General features: G+C 45.4%; 1 protein-coding gene across 2 annotated transcripts in view; it reads left to right on the forward strand.

The window, feature by feature from the left end:
- Positions 1-15,095, forward strand: part of PAWR (PRKC, apoptosis, WT1, regulator) — a 134,826-nt gene that overhangs the window by 76,705 nt on the left and 43,026 nt on the right. For both annotated transcript variants that reach the window (XM_015415219.1, XM_015415220.1), the window contains exon 3: positions 2,041-2,169. In XM_015415219.1, coding sequence (XP_015270705.1) covers positions 2,041-2,169 — 129 coding nt within the window. The remainder of the gene's footprint in view (positions 1-2,040; positions 2,170-15,095) is intronic.

The following is a 15,095-nucleotide window of genomic DNA, read 5'->3' on the forward strand; positions in this document are numbered from 1 at the left end:
TACATTATAGCATCGTATCGGTCCTTCCCAGCATAGCCGTGTAAAACACTTTATAGTTCATATAATGACTGCCATTGTAAGGCATGTGAGTACAGGAATTAAGGAGGGAGAATGGTAACCGTGAAAGGCATGCTGATACTTGGAGACAAACTATCAAGTCTGGGAATGTTGTAATTTACTGGAATAACATATGATCATCTCTAAAAATGATTGGAATGTTTTCAGTACGGTTGCTAAAAATAGATATTTGCCACCTTTGCTCTAAAAAATTGAGATTGTTGCAAGGCTAAGTGACTATTGTGGGGTATGTTATGTGTGTGTGTTGTGTGTGTGTGGGGCGGGGGGAGAATGACTGAATGAGAATGGCATGCCCAAGGATTCCTGGTATAATGAATGACTAGGTACAAGATTGACTCTTGGGGGAAAACAAGACATGTCAATAGGCTCTCTTGAAGGTTTAAACGTGTTCAAAGACGTTATAGAGGAGCTGATTTCTAATGAGGCTACAGTGGAAGGTTGTGTTTTTTTTTCTCCAACTCCATTTTCCTGATTTCAGAGTTCCCAAATCAGGAGCTGCTATTTGTATGATGAATCATGCAGGTACCATAATAGTTCCTGGTCTGGAGCAACTAGGTAGAGTGTGTTGGCATTCTAAAATCACAACAGCAGTATGGAGAAGGGTTTAAAAACCCTACCCCTCCAAATGCTTCAGCACTAGCCCATACTGGTTCCCCATGTCTGTTTTTACCTTCTAAGTATTAGTAGAAGATCAAAATCACCAGTTTTGCAGTTCATGTTAGTCCTGGGGTTTTAAACTGAAGACCTAGTATTCTTGCTTGTAAGTGATAGCACCTACATTTGAATCCAGCAAGCTTTCTTTTATATAATACCCTAATGTGTTTAAATGACAAAATATAGTTGGGATAATGAAAAATCACATACCTTTGAGTTTTGAAAGCTTTTTCTTCTTTACAAAGATGGCTTTATCCTCAGACTAGCACAATCTGAAAACATTCTTTTTGGAAGGTTTGCAGAGTTTTCACTTTTTGCAGTTATTTTAGAGGTTGCAGAGAGAATCAGCTTTGAATTGTAATCTCAATTCATTTCTTCTAGTAAATTAGTATAAATTCCCCATATAATCTTCTCTTACAGGAGAAGCCATATATGAAGTCAGTGGTCCTTTATGAAAAAAAAAGCTTTCTAAGAATGAAGGTTACAGAAAAATTCAATTAAGACAGTAAGCTCCCGTAGGAGGGAGATCCCAGACTTCCGACTTGCACACACTAAGATGGCTTCACTTCATTCTGGAAATGCCCTAATACAATGCACTCTGACATATGAATCTACCATGTGGAATCAGGCTGTTGGTCTAACTACCATACTATTTATTACAGTTCTGCTTCACTCAGTGCCTTGGTTCATGCATTCTCTTTCATACTCTAATTCCCCACCCAGATATCCAGAGAGTTAATTGCCCTCCTCCTCTGCAACTCACCATCCCCCATAGAACATAATTTCCATAAGATGTGGGATGGAACTTGTCTCCTCTGAATTCGTTTTGACCTTTCTTTGCTCATATGCATTTTCTAGTACCACTACTGGTGGTCTCCTTTGTGAAACCCACCATGAGTTTATCTGGGATGAAAAACCATCTTTGAGGATGTAGGTGAGCAATGGGCTAATTAGCAGTCATTTGCAGGCTAAATTTGGGCTAGTTGTTTGCACACACATCGAAGTCTCAGTATGAAAGACTAAATTTCCAGTCTGGGATTTCAGCCAGGATTTAAATTTTCCATCTGCTTTACTTCTTTTCACAGTTGTAGACATTTTAAAAATGCTGCTGAAAAGTATAAAGAGCTGTGATAATGGAACACTGTAGTGTCTTTCCTTTTTTTAACCAATTGCTTTTTGTTTAACTGGTATCCTCTAAGTATAATATTTCCTTTAACAAAACAAATATTTGGTGACTGATAAATTCATTGTATTGCAATATTTTGAACTCTCGTGCTGGTATTAAACATTACCATATTTTTGTTTTAGAGTTTAGATGAATATGATGATGATGAAGCAGGACAAAAAGAGCGCAAAAGAGAAGATGCAATCACACAACAGAATACAATGCAGAATGAATCAGCCAGCACAGATCCAAGTGCTTCATTCATATTGCAGGTGAGCAATTAATTCCCTTTTCAGTTCAGTCTTGTGTTGTGATGTAACATTTCATGTTTGTAGGAGTATGTCAGATTTCTTCATCTGGCATCAGTGTAGGTTTATAGAAACATTTCTTCTATATTCAACATCTGAGCATAATCTATGCTTTGCCAAAAAAAAAACTGTGCAGTTGCTGTGTACTTTAAAAAAAGGTTAAATAGCTCTGGCTAGTCCAGGCTAGCCCAATCTCGGCAGCTAAACAGGATCAGCCTTGGCTAGTATTTGGAAGGGCTACCTCCAAGGAATACCAGGGTCATGACGCAGTGGCAGGCAGTGGCATTCTTGCCTAAAAACCCCACAAACAAGTCTAGCTCGCCAGCTAGTGGTGCATAATGCTAAAAGAGCTAGAACTTCTGGCTGCCAGTCAATCTTAGGATCTCCTGGCTATACCACACATAAGGCTAGACGACTTGTTGTTGTTGTTGTTACCTATCACACTTATAAACGCATGTGCTTCTTTTTCTGTAAGGTTGGGCATGCCTTTGCAGACTCAACTAGTTGTTTATACAGTTTAACAGTTACATGACATGTTATTAGGACTGCAAACTTCCATTGGTAAAATAATCAAGAACTTGTCTAACTGAGGCCAGTTTTCATTGGCAAAGCCAAATTTTGAACAGTGTAGCTGATAGTGAAAGACATGTTTGTTTGTACTCTGGATTATTTGGGTTCTTCTGTGATATGTAATGATAAAAAAAATAAAGATGGACTTTTCTTCAAATTATGAATAGGAGCTATTGCATCAATTTCACTTCCTTCATTTCTAAGATGACATATTAGATAGAATAGATAATGGGTCAACTAAAAGTTATGTTATCGGTTGCTATTGTTGCCTTATATGAATATAGTTAAATCTACATGGGACTGGATTTAGTTATTTCAAAACCCTATGATCTTCTTCGTGGTCTCTGCGCATCACACTTTTGGGATATAGTGCGCCTGCGCCGACCTCAATCGGTTCCTCTTGAAAAGCGAAAGGCATTTTCGTGCCGGCCCCACTGCGCATGACTAAGGGAGGGGCACGACAATCCCACCAGTTCTCTTCTGACCGCCGTACTGGTAGGATCTTTTCCGCTTTGGTCGGTAAAACATTTTGGCCTTAAGGCCTATTTCTCTTCTTTTCTTCAAAGTTTCTTCGCTTTTCTTGTTTTTTGGTAGTGAAAAGGACATTGTTACTACAATTTACTCTTCTCGGACTTAGTCGTTTGGTCTCCTTTTTGCAGACCGTGTTCCCCCCCTCTCCCGGCCTATGGCCAAGAGGTGGGGTTTCTTTAAATGGTGCCTCAAGTGCGGTAGTAAAATCATCCCCCCAGATGATTCTGTGCCTTGGGGAATCACACCAAGTGGACTCTTGTGCACATTGCGCGAAGTTCTCAAAGCAGACGAGAAAGAACAGAGCTGCTAGACTTCGTGTCGCACCTTTGGAATTAGCGCTCTCACCGATGTTATCACAGGACACTTTGGGACATGCATCAATGTCAACGCCCACTTCGGCATCGACAGTTGCACTGTCCCCGATACCGAATCACTCAGATGTCGACCGCCCGATGCTGAAACGCTCGGCCCAGACATCTCAGTCCAAAGCCCATACTCCAAAAATCCAAGGAGGGCAAGGACGATCAGCCAGTCAAGCACAAAAAGCATAAGAAAACTCCCCCTACGCAAACTCCACTGACTCTTTGGAGGGCCACAGAACCGAATCCTATGGGGGCCACTTTGCTTGACTCCTCGAGCTGAGAGCAGCAACAAAGTGTACCTCTGTCACCTTCGCTGCATCCTGTCCAGCTCACTGACTCTGAGCACAATATGGACTTAATGCAGATCTCCCGGTCTTCCAGTGTCGAAAGCCTATGCTCCGACCGTGGAGCCAACACTTTTGTTCATTCTTCACCATTCTGACCTGATGGTCGAGAATGGCCATCGGCACCAATCCACCCACTGCCACTCCATCGGGATCAACGGCAATGGCAATACATGTATGGGGCCTATCCATTCTCGAGTAGCATGCCATGGCTCCCACCCCAACCGATGGAATGGGACAGTCAGTCCACTTCCTCCCGACTCTCTCGATATTGAGATCCTCCACCAATGCCTCCGTCCTATTATGGACCTCAGGGGACTCAACCGTTTTATCTCCTAGCGGAAATTCCGAATGACAACATTGCAAAGCATTCTTCCCCTTCTCAGCGAAGGTGTCTGGATGGTAACCCTGGACTTGCAGGACACATATTTCCATATAACTATCCACCCATCTAACAGGGAGTTTTTGCGTTCTGCAGTCATGGAGGGCCATTTTCAATACAAAGCCCTCCCTTTTGGGCTCTCAACAGCGCCCAGAGTCTTTACAAAAATGATTATTGTCATCGCGGCGTACCTTCGTCTTCAGGGTGTGTGGATCTTTCCATACATGGACTGCTGGTTGTTGATAGCAAGTTCCAGAGATACTCTGCTCAACCATATCGATTTAACGCTGGTCACCCTAGATGTGCTGGGTTTGAAGATGAACCTAAAAAAGTCAATGCTCCTTCCTTCGTTGAGAGTTCAGTTTATCAGAGTGATCTTGGATTCGACTGTCTGCCAAGCTTTTCTTCCTCCCAAGAGGGTGGATGACATTATCTCATCAACCTAATAAGGACACAGGGAGATGCATCAGCAAGGCAGATTCAACAACTCTTTGGTCTGATGGCCGCCACCACAGCGGTACTTGTCTTCGCCAGACTACAGATGAGACCACTTCAGCTGTGGTTCCTCAAGCGGTTCCATCCACAGTAGCAGCCCCAATTTCAACGGTTCGTTCTCCCTGTACAAGTGCTGAATTCCCTAGAGTGGTGGGAAACTCCATAAAACCTCCTTCAGGGAGCCCCATTTCTTGCACCCAGCCTCCTTCAGGGAGCCCCATTTCTTGCACCCAGCTGAGCTCTGAGCAGGAGCAGGAGAGAGAGCTGTGAGAGAGGTGAGTGGGTTTCTTTTACTTGCTTTCAGCTGAGAGAATTCAGCTAAGGATATTTTGTGGGAAAACTGTGTTTAGCAGTGTGTGGAAGCACTTAGAGTTCTTGCAGAGTCCTGGCTGATTGAGTGTGGGAGAGGAACGGGCATTGTTTGACTGGGATTGCCTGTAATTGAGAGGAAGTGGAAGGGGCATTGTTTTGCCTGTGATTGAGTGCCTGGGTGAATTTGAATTTGAATAGCTGCTGCCTGACCTCTGCTGGGGGAGGCCTCTATTTAAGGAAGCACCTTGCCAGAGGCAGAGGAGACCAGCTGAGCTCTGAGCAGGAGCAGGAGAGAGAGCTGTGAGAGAGGTGAGTGGGTTTCTTTTACTTGCTTTCAGCTGAGAGAATTCAGCTAAGGATATTTTGTGGGAAAACTGTGTTTAGCAGTGTGTGGAAGCACTTAGAGTTCTTGCAGAGTCCTGGCTGATTGAGTGTGGGAGAGGAACGGGCACTGTTTGACTGGGATTGCCTGTAATTGAGAGGAAGTGGAAGGGGCATTGTTTTGCCTGTGATTGAGTGCCTGGGTGAATTTGAATTTGAATAGCTGCTGCCTGACCTCTGCTGGGGGAGGCCTCTATTTAAGGAAACACCTTGGCAGAGGCTAAAGGGCTCTTTGCCTGTGGCTCTTAGCCTAGGGACTCTTAGACTAGGGGCTCTGTAAGTAGCCCAAAAAGAGCCAGGCTCTTTGTCTTTCCCGTAAAATAATTTGACTTGATAACAAAACCCACATAAATACCAAGGGTTTAAAAGGGGGATTATATTTATTTATTTTAAAAGAATTATGAAGCCAGAATGCCAGCAGGGGGTTGGGGGCTATCCAGTGTTTTGCACGGAGTGTCACATGTATGACTATCTGCCCACTGGGCAGAAGTCTTGGGTGTGTCCTCGGTGCAAGGAGCTCCTGGTTCTCAGGGAACGTGTGTGCTCCCTTGAGGCCAAGGTGGCTGACCTGGAGAAGCAGAGACAGTCAGCTAGGCGCACAGAAAAGACTCTCGGGGACTTGTTAGCTACGTCCCACTCTGGATCTGGCAGCCCCGCTGCTGTCAGGGAGCATGAGGGTCTAGGGGAAACAGGGCACCATGCTGAGGATAAGGGGAATGTGCCCTCAGAAGGGACCTCTTCCCCAGCTGGTGAGCGGCTCTCCTTTTGCACCAAGGAACCATCCCTGAGCAGGGTGGGAGGGGGGCTCTTGGTAGTGGGTGATTCGATCCTTAGGCAGGTAGACAGCTGGGTGGCGAACCCGCGTACTGACCGTATGGTGACTTGCCTGCCTGGTGCGAAGGTAGCGGACATTACGCGTGTTTTAGATAGGCTGGTAGATAGTGCTGGGGAGGAGCCAGTGGTCGTGGTGCATGTCGGCACCAACGATGTGGGGAAATGCAGTCGTGAGGTCCTGGAGGAGAAATTTAGGCTGCTGGGCAGGAAACTTAGGTCCAGGACCTCCAAGGTAGCCTTCTCAGAAGTGTTACCTGTTCCACGCGCAGGGCCGGAGAGACAGGCAGAGATCAGGAGTCTCAATGCGTGGATGAGACGATGGTGTAGGGGGGAAGGGTTCAGGTTTGTTAGGCACTGGGATACTTTTTGGAACAAGAGGGAGCTGTACAGGCGAGACGGTCTCCACTTGTCCCGAGAAGGAACCAGGCTGCTGGCACTTAAAATCAAAAAGGTGGCAGAGCAGCTTTTAAACTGAATATTGGGGGAAAGCCGACAGGAGATGAAAAGTCTCTGGTTCGGGTTGGCTCATCTGAGAGAGGTGAGGGGGTACCGGTTGCTTTTCTACAGGGAGGTGGATTGAAATTGTCCACAGAGGCCATGGCTGGTGACATGGACTGCCGGACAACGACTCGAGATAGCAAGAGGAAGGATGCAGGCTTAACTTGTAAGGGAAATTACAGCTGTTTCTATACAAATGCTAGAAGTGTCCGAGGTAAAATCGGGGAGTTGGAGTGCTTGGTGTCGGAGGGAAAAATAGACATTGTGGGTATTTCTGAAACTTGGTGGGATGAGGAAAATCAGTGGGACACAGTGATTCCCGGTTATATATTATATCGGAAGGATAGGGGGGGAAGGGTTGGAGGTGGGGTAGCTCTGTATGTCAGAGAGGGTATAAAGTCTAGAAAGATTGAGAGGCTAAGTGAATTGGATTCGCTTCTGGAAGTTCTATGGGTTGAAATAGGGGGGCCAAAAGGAAACTTAACACTGGGAGTTTGTTATCGCCCACCAGATCAAAAGATAGAGGAGGATTATAAAATGATGAATGCCTTAAAGATAGCAACTAGACAAAAACACTGTGTAATAATAGGTGATTTTAACTACCCACACATTGATTGGGTCAATATGTGTTCTAGCCGGGAAAAAGAGATTGAGTTTCTAGACACTCTAAATGACTGTGCTATGGAGCAGATGGTCACGGAACCTACCAGGGGAGAGGCGATCCTTGATTTGGTCCTAAGTAACACTCAAGACCTGGTGAGAGATGTAAAAGTGATTGCACCGCTTGGAAACAGTGATCATAATGTTGTTGAGTTCATCATTTGTACAAATAGAGAATTGGCCAAAAAGACTCACACAACCATTTTTAACTTTAAAAGGGGTAATTTCTCTGATATGAGGGGACACGTGGGGAGGAAACTGAAAGGAAAAGTAGAAAGGGTCAAAACAATTGGGGAAGCTTGGGATCTATTTAAAACTACGATCCTAGAAGCTCAAAAAATATATATTCCGCAGGTTAGGAAAGGCACAAACAGGTATAGGAAAAAGCCTGCATGGTTAACAAACAGAGTAATGGAGGCTGTAAAAAGTAAAAAGAATTCCTTTAAGCAGTGGAAAGCTAGTCACAGTGAGGCTGATAAAACGGAACACAGGCTATGGCAAATAAAATGCAAGTCTGAGGTCAGGCAGGCAAAAAGGGAATATGAGGAGCATATAGCAAAAAACGTAAAAACCAACAATAAAACTTTCTTCAAATACATTAGAAACAGGAAACCAGCCAGGGAGGCAGTGGGGCCCTTGGACGACCAAGGGGTAAAAGGAGTATTGAAGGATGATAGGGAAATGGCTGAGAAGCTAAATGCATTTTTTGCCTCCGTCTTCACTGTGGAAGATGAGAAGTGCTTGCCCACTCCAGAACCACTGATTTCAGGAGGGGTGTTGAAAGACCTGAGTCAGATTGAGGTGACGAGAGAGGAGGTCCTAAAACTGATAGACAACTTAAAAACTGAAAAATCACCAGGCCCAGATGGCATACATCCGAGAGTTCTGAAAGAACTCAAATGTGAACTTGTAGATCTCCTGACAAAGATATGTAATCTTTCCTTAAAATCTGCCTCCATTCCTGAGGATTGGAAGGTAGCTAATGTCACTCCCATCTTTAAAAAGGGTTCCAGAGGAGATCCGGGAAATTACAGGCCAGTCAGTCTGACGTCGATACCGGGTAAATTGGTGGAAACCATTATTAAGGAAAGAATTAGTAGGCACATAGATGAACAAAACCTATTGAGGCAGACTCAGCACGGTTTCTGTAAGGGAAGATCTTGTCTCACTAACCTGTTAGTGTTCTTTGAGGGGGTGAACAAACATGTGGACAAGGGGGATCCAATAGATATTATTTACCTTGACTTCCAGAAAGCTTTTGATAAAGTTCCTCATCAAAGGCTCCTAAGTAAGCTCAAAAATCATGGGATAGAAGGACAAGTCCTTTTATGGATCAAAAACTGGCTAGTTCATAGAAAACAGAGAGTGAGTGTAGGTGGGCAATTTTCTCAGTGGAGGGTGGTAAGCAGTGGGGTACCGCAGGGATCAGTACTTGGTCCACTGCTTTTTAACTTGTTCATTAATGATTTGGAGATGGGAGTAAGCAGTGAAGTGGCTAAATTTGCGGATGATACAAAGTTGTTCAGGGTGGTGAAAACCAGTGAGGATTGTGAGGCACTCCAAGGGGATCTGTCAAGGATGGGCGAGTGGGCGTCAACATGGCAAATGGGGTTCAATGTGGCCAAGTGCAAGGTGATGCACATTGGAGCCAAAAATCCTAAATATAAATACACATTGATGGGGTCTGAACTGGCAGAGACTGAGCAAGAGAGAGATCTTGGAGTTGTAGTGGATAACTCACTGAAAATGTCGAGACAGTGTGTGACTGCAATAAAGAAGGCCAATGCTATGCTGGGGATTATTAGGAAGGGTATTGAAAACAGATCAGCCAATATAATAATGCCCCTATATAAATCAATGGTGAGACCTCATTTGGAATACTGTGTGCAGTTCTGGGCACCACACCTTAAAAAGGATATTATAGCTTTGGAAAAAGTGCAGAAAAGGGCAACTCGAATGATAAAAGGGTTGGAACACTTTCCCTATGAGGAAAGGTTAAAGCGCTTAGGGCTCTTTAGCTTGGAGAAAAGACGACTGAGGGGTGACATGATCGAGGTTTATAAGATTATGCATGGGAAAGAGCAGGTAAAGAAAGAGGTACTTTTCTCCCTTTCTCACAATACAAGAACTCGTGGGCACTCCATGAAACTGCAGAGCGGTCGGGTTAGAACGGATAAAAGGAAGTACTTCTTCACCCAAAGAGTGATTAACACATGGAATTCACTGCCACAGGAAGTGGTGGGTGCTACAAGCATGGACGGCTTCAAAAGGGAATTAGATAAGCATATGGAGCAGAGGTCCATCAGTGGCTATTAGCCACAAGGTATAGCTAGGGGCTCTGGGGCAAGTGATGCTCTGTCTTCTTGGTGCTTGGGGGGGGGTCAACAGTGGGAGGGCTTCTAATGTCCTGGCCCCACTGCTGGACCTCCTGATGGCACTGGTATTTCTGGCCACTGTGTGACACAGAGTGTTGGACTGGATGGGCCTTTGGCCTGATCCAACATTGGCGTCTCTTATGTTCTTATGTTCTTATGAAATGACCCTCACCATGGGTGCATCGCTGTGGGGATGGGGAGTGCACCTCCAAGGTGTGTGTGTGGACGCCAAATGGGAACCGCATGTGGCCCACAAACACATCAACTTCCTGGAACTGTTGGCCATCCAATATGCCCTCAGGTCTTTTCACCACCTCATGGCTCACCACACAGTTGCAGTCCTGACAACACCACTGTACTGTGCTACCTGAACCGGCAAGGTGGAACAGTGTCCAGGGGACTTTGTCGACTGGCCCTGGAGATTTGGGCTAAATGCCACTCCCGGGGCTTGTTCATCATTGCAGCTCACCTGCCCAGGTCGCTCAATGTGCATGCGGACTTTCTGAGCAGGGGAGGTGCATCCCTCCATGAGTGGGAACTCAACTGGGATTACCTCCAACCAATTTTCAACAGATGGGGTTACCCAGAAATAGATGCATTTGCGACACACCAGAACACGAAGTGTCACCTGTTCTGTACCAGGGCGGGATGGGACCCCCTGTCTCTGGGGGACGGCCTCCTTTTCCCATGGTCCCACAGGCACGTGTACCTGTTCCCACTAATCCCTCTGTTTACCAAAGTGCTAAGCAAAATCATGAAGGAGCAACCTCGATGCATCCTCGTGACACCATGGTGGCCACATCAGCATTGGTTCCCGACTCTACTCCACATGTCCCAGGTACATTTCCCTCCGGCACCAGATCTCCTCCTGGCTCAAGAGGGCCAAGTGCTTCACCATGATGTCCCACACCTCAAGCTCACGGCGTGGAGGATCCTCTAGCACAGCTTAAAAGCAGGATATATCTTGTTCTGTTGACCTGTCATAAACCAGCTACACGTGCTTCCTATGAGGGGAAGTGGAAGAAATTCCTGACCTACCTTGAGTCGTTGGGTTTACCACTGCCACCTACAGACTTGATGGTAATTTTTGGATTCCTGTTGACCCGCTTGGACTTGGGTCTTAGTTGCTCCTCCTTAAAAGTCTATTTGGCCGCCATCTCTGCCAGTCATCCTGTGGTGGATGGTCATTCCGTTTTTCCTCACCCACAAACGAAGCAGTTTCTGAAAGGTCTCACTCTTCTCTTTCACTCATGGCCCAACTCCCTCATGGGACTTATCTCTAGTACTGTCCAAGCTAATGGGCAAGCCGTTTGAGCCCAACTCCCTCATGGGACTTATCTCTAGTACTGTCCAAGCTAACGGGCAATCCGTTTGAGCCCATGGCCACGTCTAGTCTACATTTTCTCTCGTGGAAGACTGCCTTTCTGGTAGCTATTACCTCGGTCAGTTTACATTCCAATCCCAAAAAAGGGCAATGCCAAGGAATGTCCAAACTTTCGCACAATTGCACTCATTTCACACACTAGCAAGATCCTACAAGCTAGGCTTCAGCAGCACGTGGATAGAGAGCTGCCAGAAGGATGTATATTGTCACCCTGCTTATTTAATTTATATGCAGAGTATATCATGCAAAATGCCAGCCTGGATGAATCACAAGCCGTAATTAAGATTGCCGGGAAAAACATCAACAACCTCAGATATTCAGAGGGTACCACTCTAATGGCAGAAAGTGAAAAGGACCTAAAGATCCTCTTGTTGATGATGAAAGAGAAGAGTGCAAAAGTTGGCTTGAAACTCAACATCAAACTAAGATCATGGCATCCGGGCCCCATCACTCCTTGGCAAATAGAAGGGGAAGTCATGGAAGCAGTTCCTGGGATCCAAGATCACTGCAGACCTCTACCCATAAATCATAGGCTATTCCCAGGCTTTACATGAGCTCTTTACCTTTCAACCTGATCTTCCTAAAGCACTTTCGGGTCCCTTCTTTGGTGAACCCCACTCTCTCATGCACTCTTTGTTTGAAGATCTTATCATTGGTCCTCTCTTCGCCTTCCATCTGGCCAGACACTGAAGCCAGGACTCCACACAGCTGCGGTCTCAGATTTTCCATATACCATTCTTCGGGAACCTTGTCATCTATGCAGACCTGTTCAAAGTTCTGAAGGAAGGCCTCGATGCCATCCCCTTCTTTATACAGAGGATATTTCCTTCTATCCCCTTGTACATCAGCATCTGGAGGAAGTGAAGGTGGCTCTCTTCTCAACTTTGCCATTTCAAGCTTGTGTACCATCCTCATTTTCTCCAGCTCTATTTGGGCTGCCCAGTCTCTCTCTCTCTCTCCTACATCAGCGTTCTGTTGCTTTCCCAGCTCTCTCTGGGCTGCCTCCTCCTCTTTCTCAAGTTCCATCTGCATAATTTGCAGATGGAGACGCAAGACCTCTACACTTGGGGTTGCCATCTCTCCGTCTGCTTTCTCCTGAGATATCTGATCAGCAGCCCCTGCTCTGGTCTTGCTTCTAGGCACAGATGTGTCCTCTGGCTCCCAGCTCCCAGAATGGAGGAACATATGCTGCTTAACACTAGCCTCTCTGTCCGTTGATCCGACAGCTAGAAATAAATAAAACCCCTTTACAACACTGTTATAATACCTCTTGGTCTAATCGGCACCTTAAAAAAATGTGGCTTCCTGCAGCCAAAAGGGAGGAGAAAAAAATTATAAACCAAGTATGCCCTGCCTCTCCATGTCAACATCTGGCACATCCCACCGCTAAATCCACCATGTCATGACCCCAGGGGGTCGCTACCTTCCGTCACCACCACCCTGGACTTCAGGTCCCTTGAGAAAGCCCAAGGTACCCTCCCAAGCCCAACCAAAATGCCGAGAACATAGGCGTGATGATCAGACAGATAACAATTAAACAAAATGGTTTATTAACACAGTACTGGGGCAAGGAAAACAAGACAAGGTGCTTTAAAAGATATAACAGTGTTTAAAAGGCAAAATAAACACAAACCTAACGCGACTACCTAGTTAGCTTAACTAGTTACTACTTCAAGGCCCACAGCCTGCCAGGCTACGCTACCTGTTCTCACTCTGTCCCCAGTGAGGGATCTTTTTCTCTCACCAAACCAGCCTGTCCCCTCTGTGAGACCAGACCGCAAATGAGAGACGAAATAACACCGTTTTTCACAGTTAACAGCTTAAGTCAGAATCTCTGGAAACTGATTGGCTATAACCCTCTCTAAGCATTATGGGGATTGTAGGCTGTCTACTTTCCACTCCCACACTGGTCTCTCCTGGGACCAGGCTGCACTAGGCCTTGCTCCCAGTCCTGCACAGATCATGACAAGTGGTAAAACTGGCCTTCTGTAATATTACCGTGAGAGGCCAGGGCACATGACTCTTGACATGTATCTGTATGAATACAGCACACTTTTTATTGAAGTGCACACCCTCACCAAAATACCCCAGTGTAATGAAGTGTGTGCCTCTCCAAAATCCAAATACAAAAATCAGAAAGACAGTTTATTGAAGAGAAATAATGCAGCATGCCATGGCTCATAGAATTAGGTAATTTCATGTGACACTGATTGCAACATCAAGAATCTGAGCAAGTTACCTCACTTGGGTAGGGTGGTGGAAGTGGGAGGGTTGGGGGACAGAAAATGAGAGATTTATAACTACCAATACTGGGCAGTAAGTAAATCCAATAGGAAAAGGGTTTTAAAAGGTTCTTGGAAGGGAACTGTGCAGCTCAAAAAACACTGGTGGTCTCAAAGCAGGGAAGAAAGATCACGCTGTTGAAATAGATTCTGTCCTCAGTTACAGGACAAAAAGAATGGTGGCTTGGGAACTGAAGTGGGTCAGGAAGGGGGCCAGCTGTGTGTCTGTGATGACTAAATAATGTGAAATTATGTACTGGTCCTAAATAAGATGAAATTAGTACAATTTTGTGAGATGGGAATTTTAAATCTTGGAATGGGCAAATTCAAACCCAGGCAAATCTGAGAAATAGAACATGTGTAGCTAATCCCGAACTGGACATAGATCCCATATGAGGTAATAAGACATTTGTTGTTGTTCAGTCGCACAGTTGAGTCCGACTCTTCGTAACCCCATGGACCAGATCACGCCAGGCCTTCCTGTCTTTCACCGTCCTCTGAAGTTTGCTCAATTTTATGTTTGTTGTATCTATGACACTGTCTATGACACTGTCTAACCATCTCATCCTTTGCCGTCCCCGTCTTCTTTGACCTTCAGTCTTTCCCAGCATCAGGGTCTTCTCCAGTGAGTGCTCCCTTCTCATTTGGTGGCCAAAGTATTTGAGCTTCAGTTCATTATCTGGCCTTCCAGGGAACAGTCAGGGTTGATTATTTTAGGATTGACTGATTTGATCTTCTTGCAGTCCAAGGGACTCTCCTCCAGCACCATAGTTCAAAAGAATCTATTCTTCGGCGCTCGGCCTTCCTTATAGTCCAACTCTCGCAGCCATACATGACTACTGGGAATACCATTGCTTTGACCATGCGGACTTTTGTTGGCAGGGTGATGTCTCTACTTTTTATCATGCTGTTTAGGTTCGCCATCGCTTTCCTCCCAAGGAGCAGGCGTCTTTTAATTTCATGGCTGCTGTCACAGTCTGCGGTGATCTGGGATCCCAGGAACGTGAAGTCTGCCACTACTTCCACGACTTCCCCTTCTATTTGCCAAGGAGTGATGGGGCCGGATGCCATGATCTTAGTTTTTTTGATGTTGATCTTCAAGCCCACTTTTGCGCTCTCCTCTTTTACCCTGAGCAAGAGGCTCTTAAGGTCCTCTTCACTTTCTGCCATTGAATAAGACATGGTAATAACAAAAGAATGTGTTTCTGGGCAAGTCCTTTTCTTTTGTTCAGAGGCTGTCTATATATTCATAGCTAGCTTGATTGAATCAGATGTAGTTCTGCTTTCTCCTTTCACTCTCTGCCTTTTCTTTTGTGTAGGGCAGGGACTTGTTTACTTGTCTTAAATCAAGAACTAGAGAAATTCAGGCCATGGACACTGTGATGGAGAAGACAAGGGACTAAAGGGAGGCAGTGTGACTAAATATAAATAAATCAGTGACCCTTGCTGACTTGGTTAAGAGCCTAGGTGTTTACTGGAT

The sequence above is a fragment of the Gekko japonicus genome, unplaced genomic scaffold (genome assembly GCF_001447785.1).
Source record: "Gekko japonicus isolate JY-2015 unplaced genomic scaffold, Gekko_japonicus_V1.1 scaffold118, whole genome shotgun sequence".
Classification (NCBI taxonomy): Eukaryota; Metazoa; Chordata; class Lepidosauria; order Squamata; family Gekkonidae; genus Gekko; species Gekko japonicus.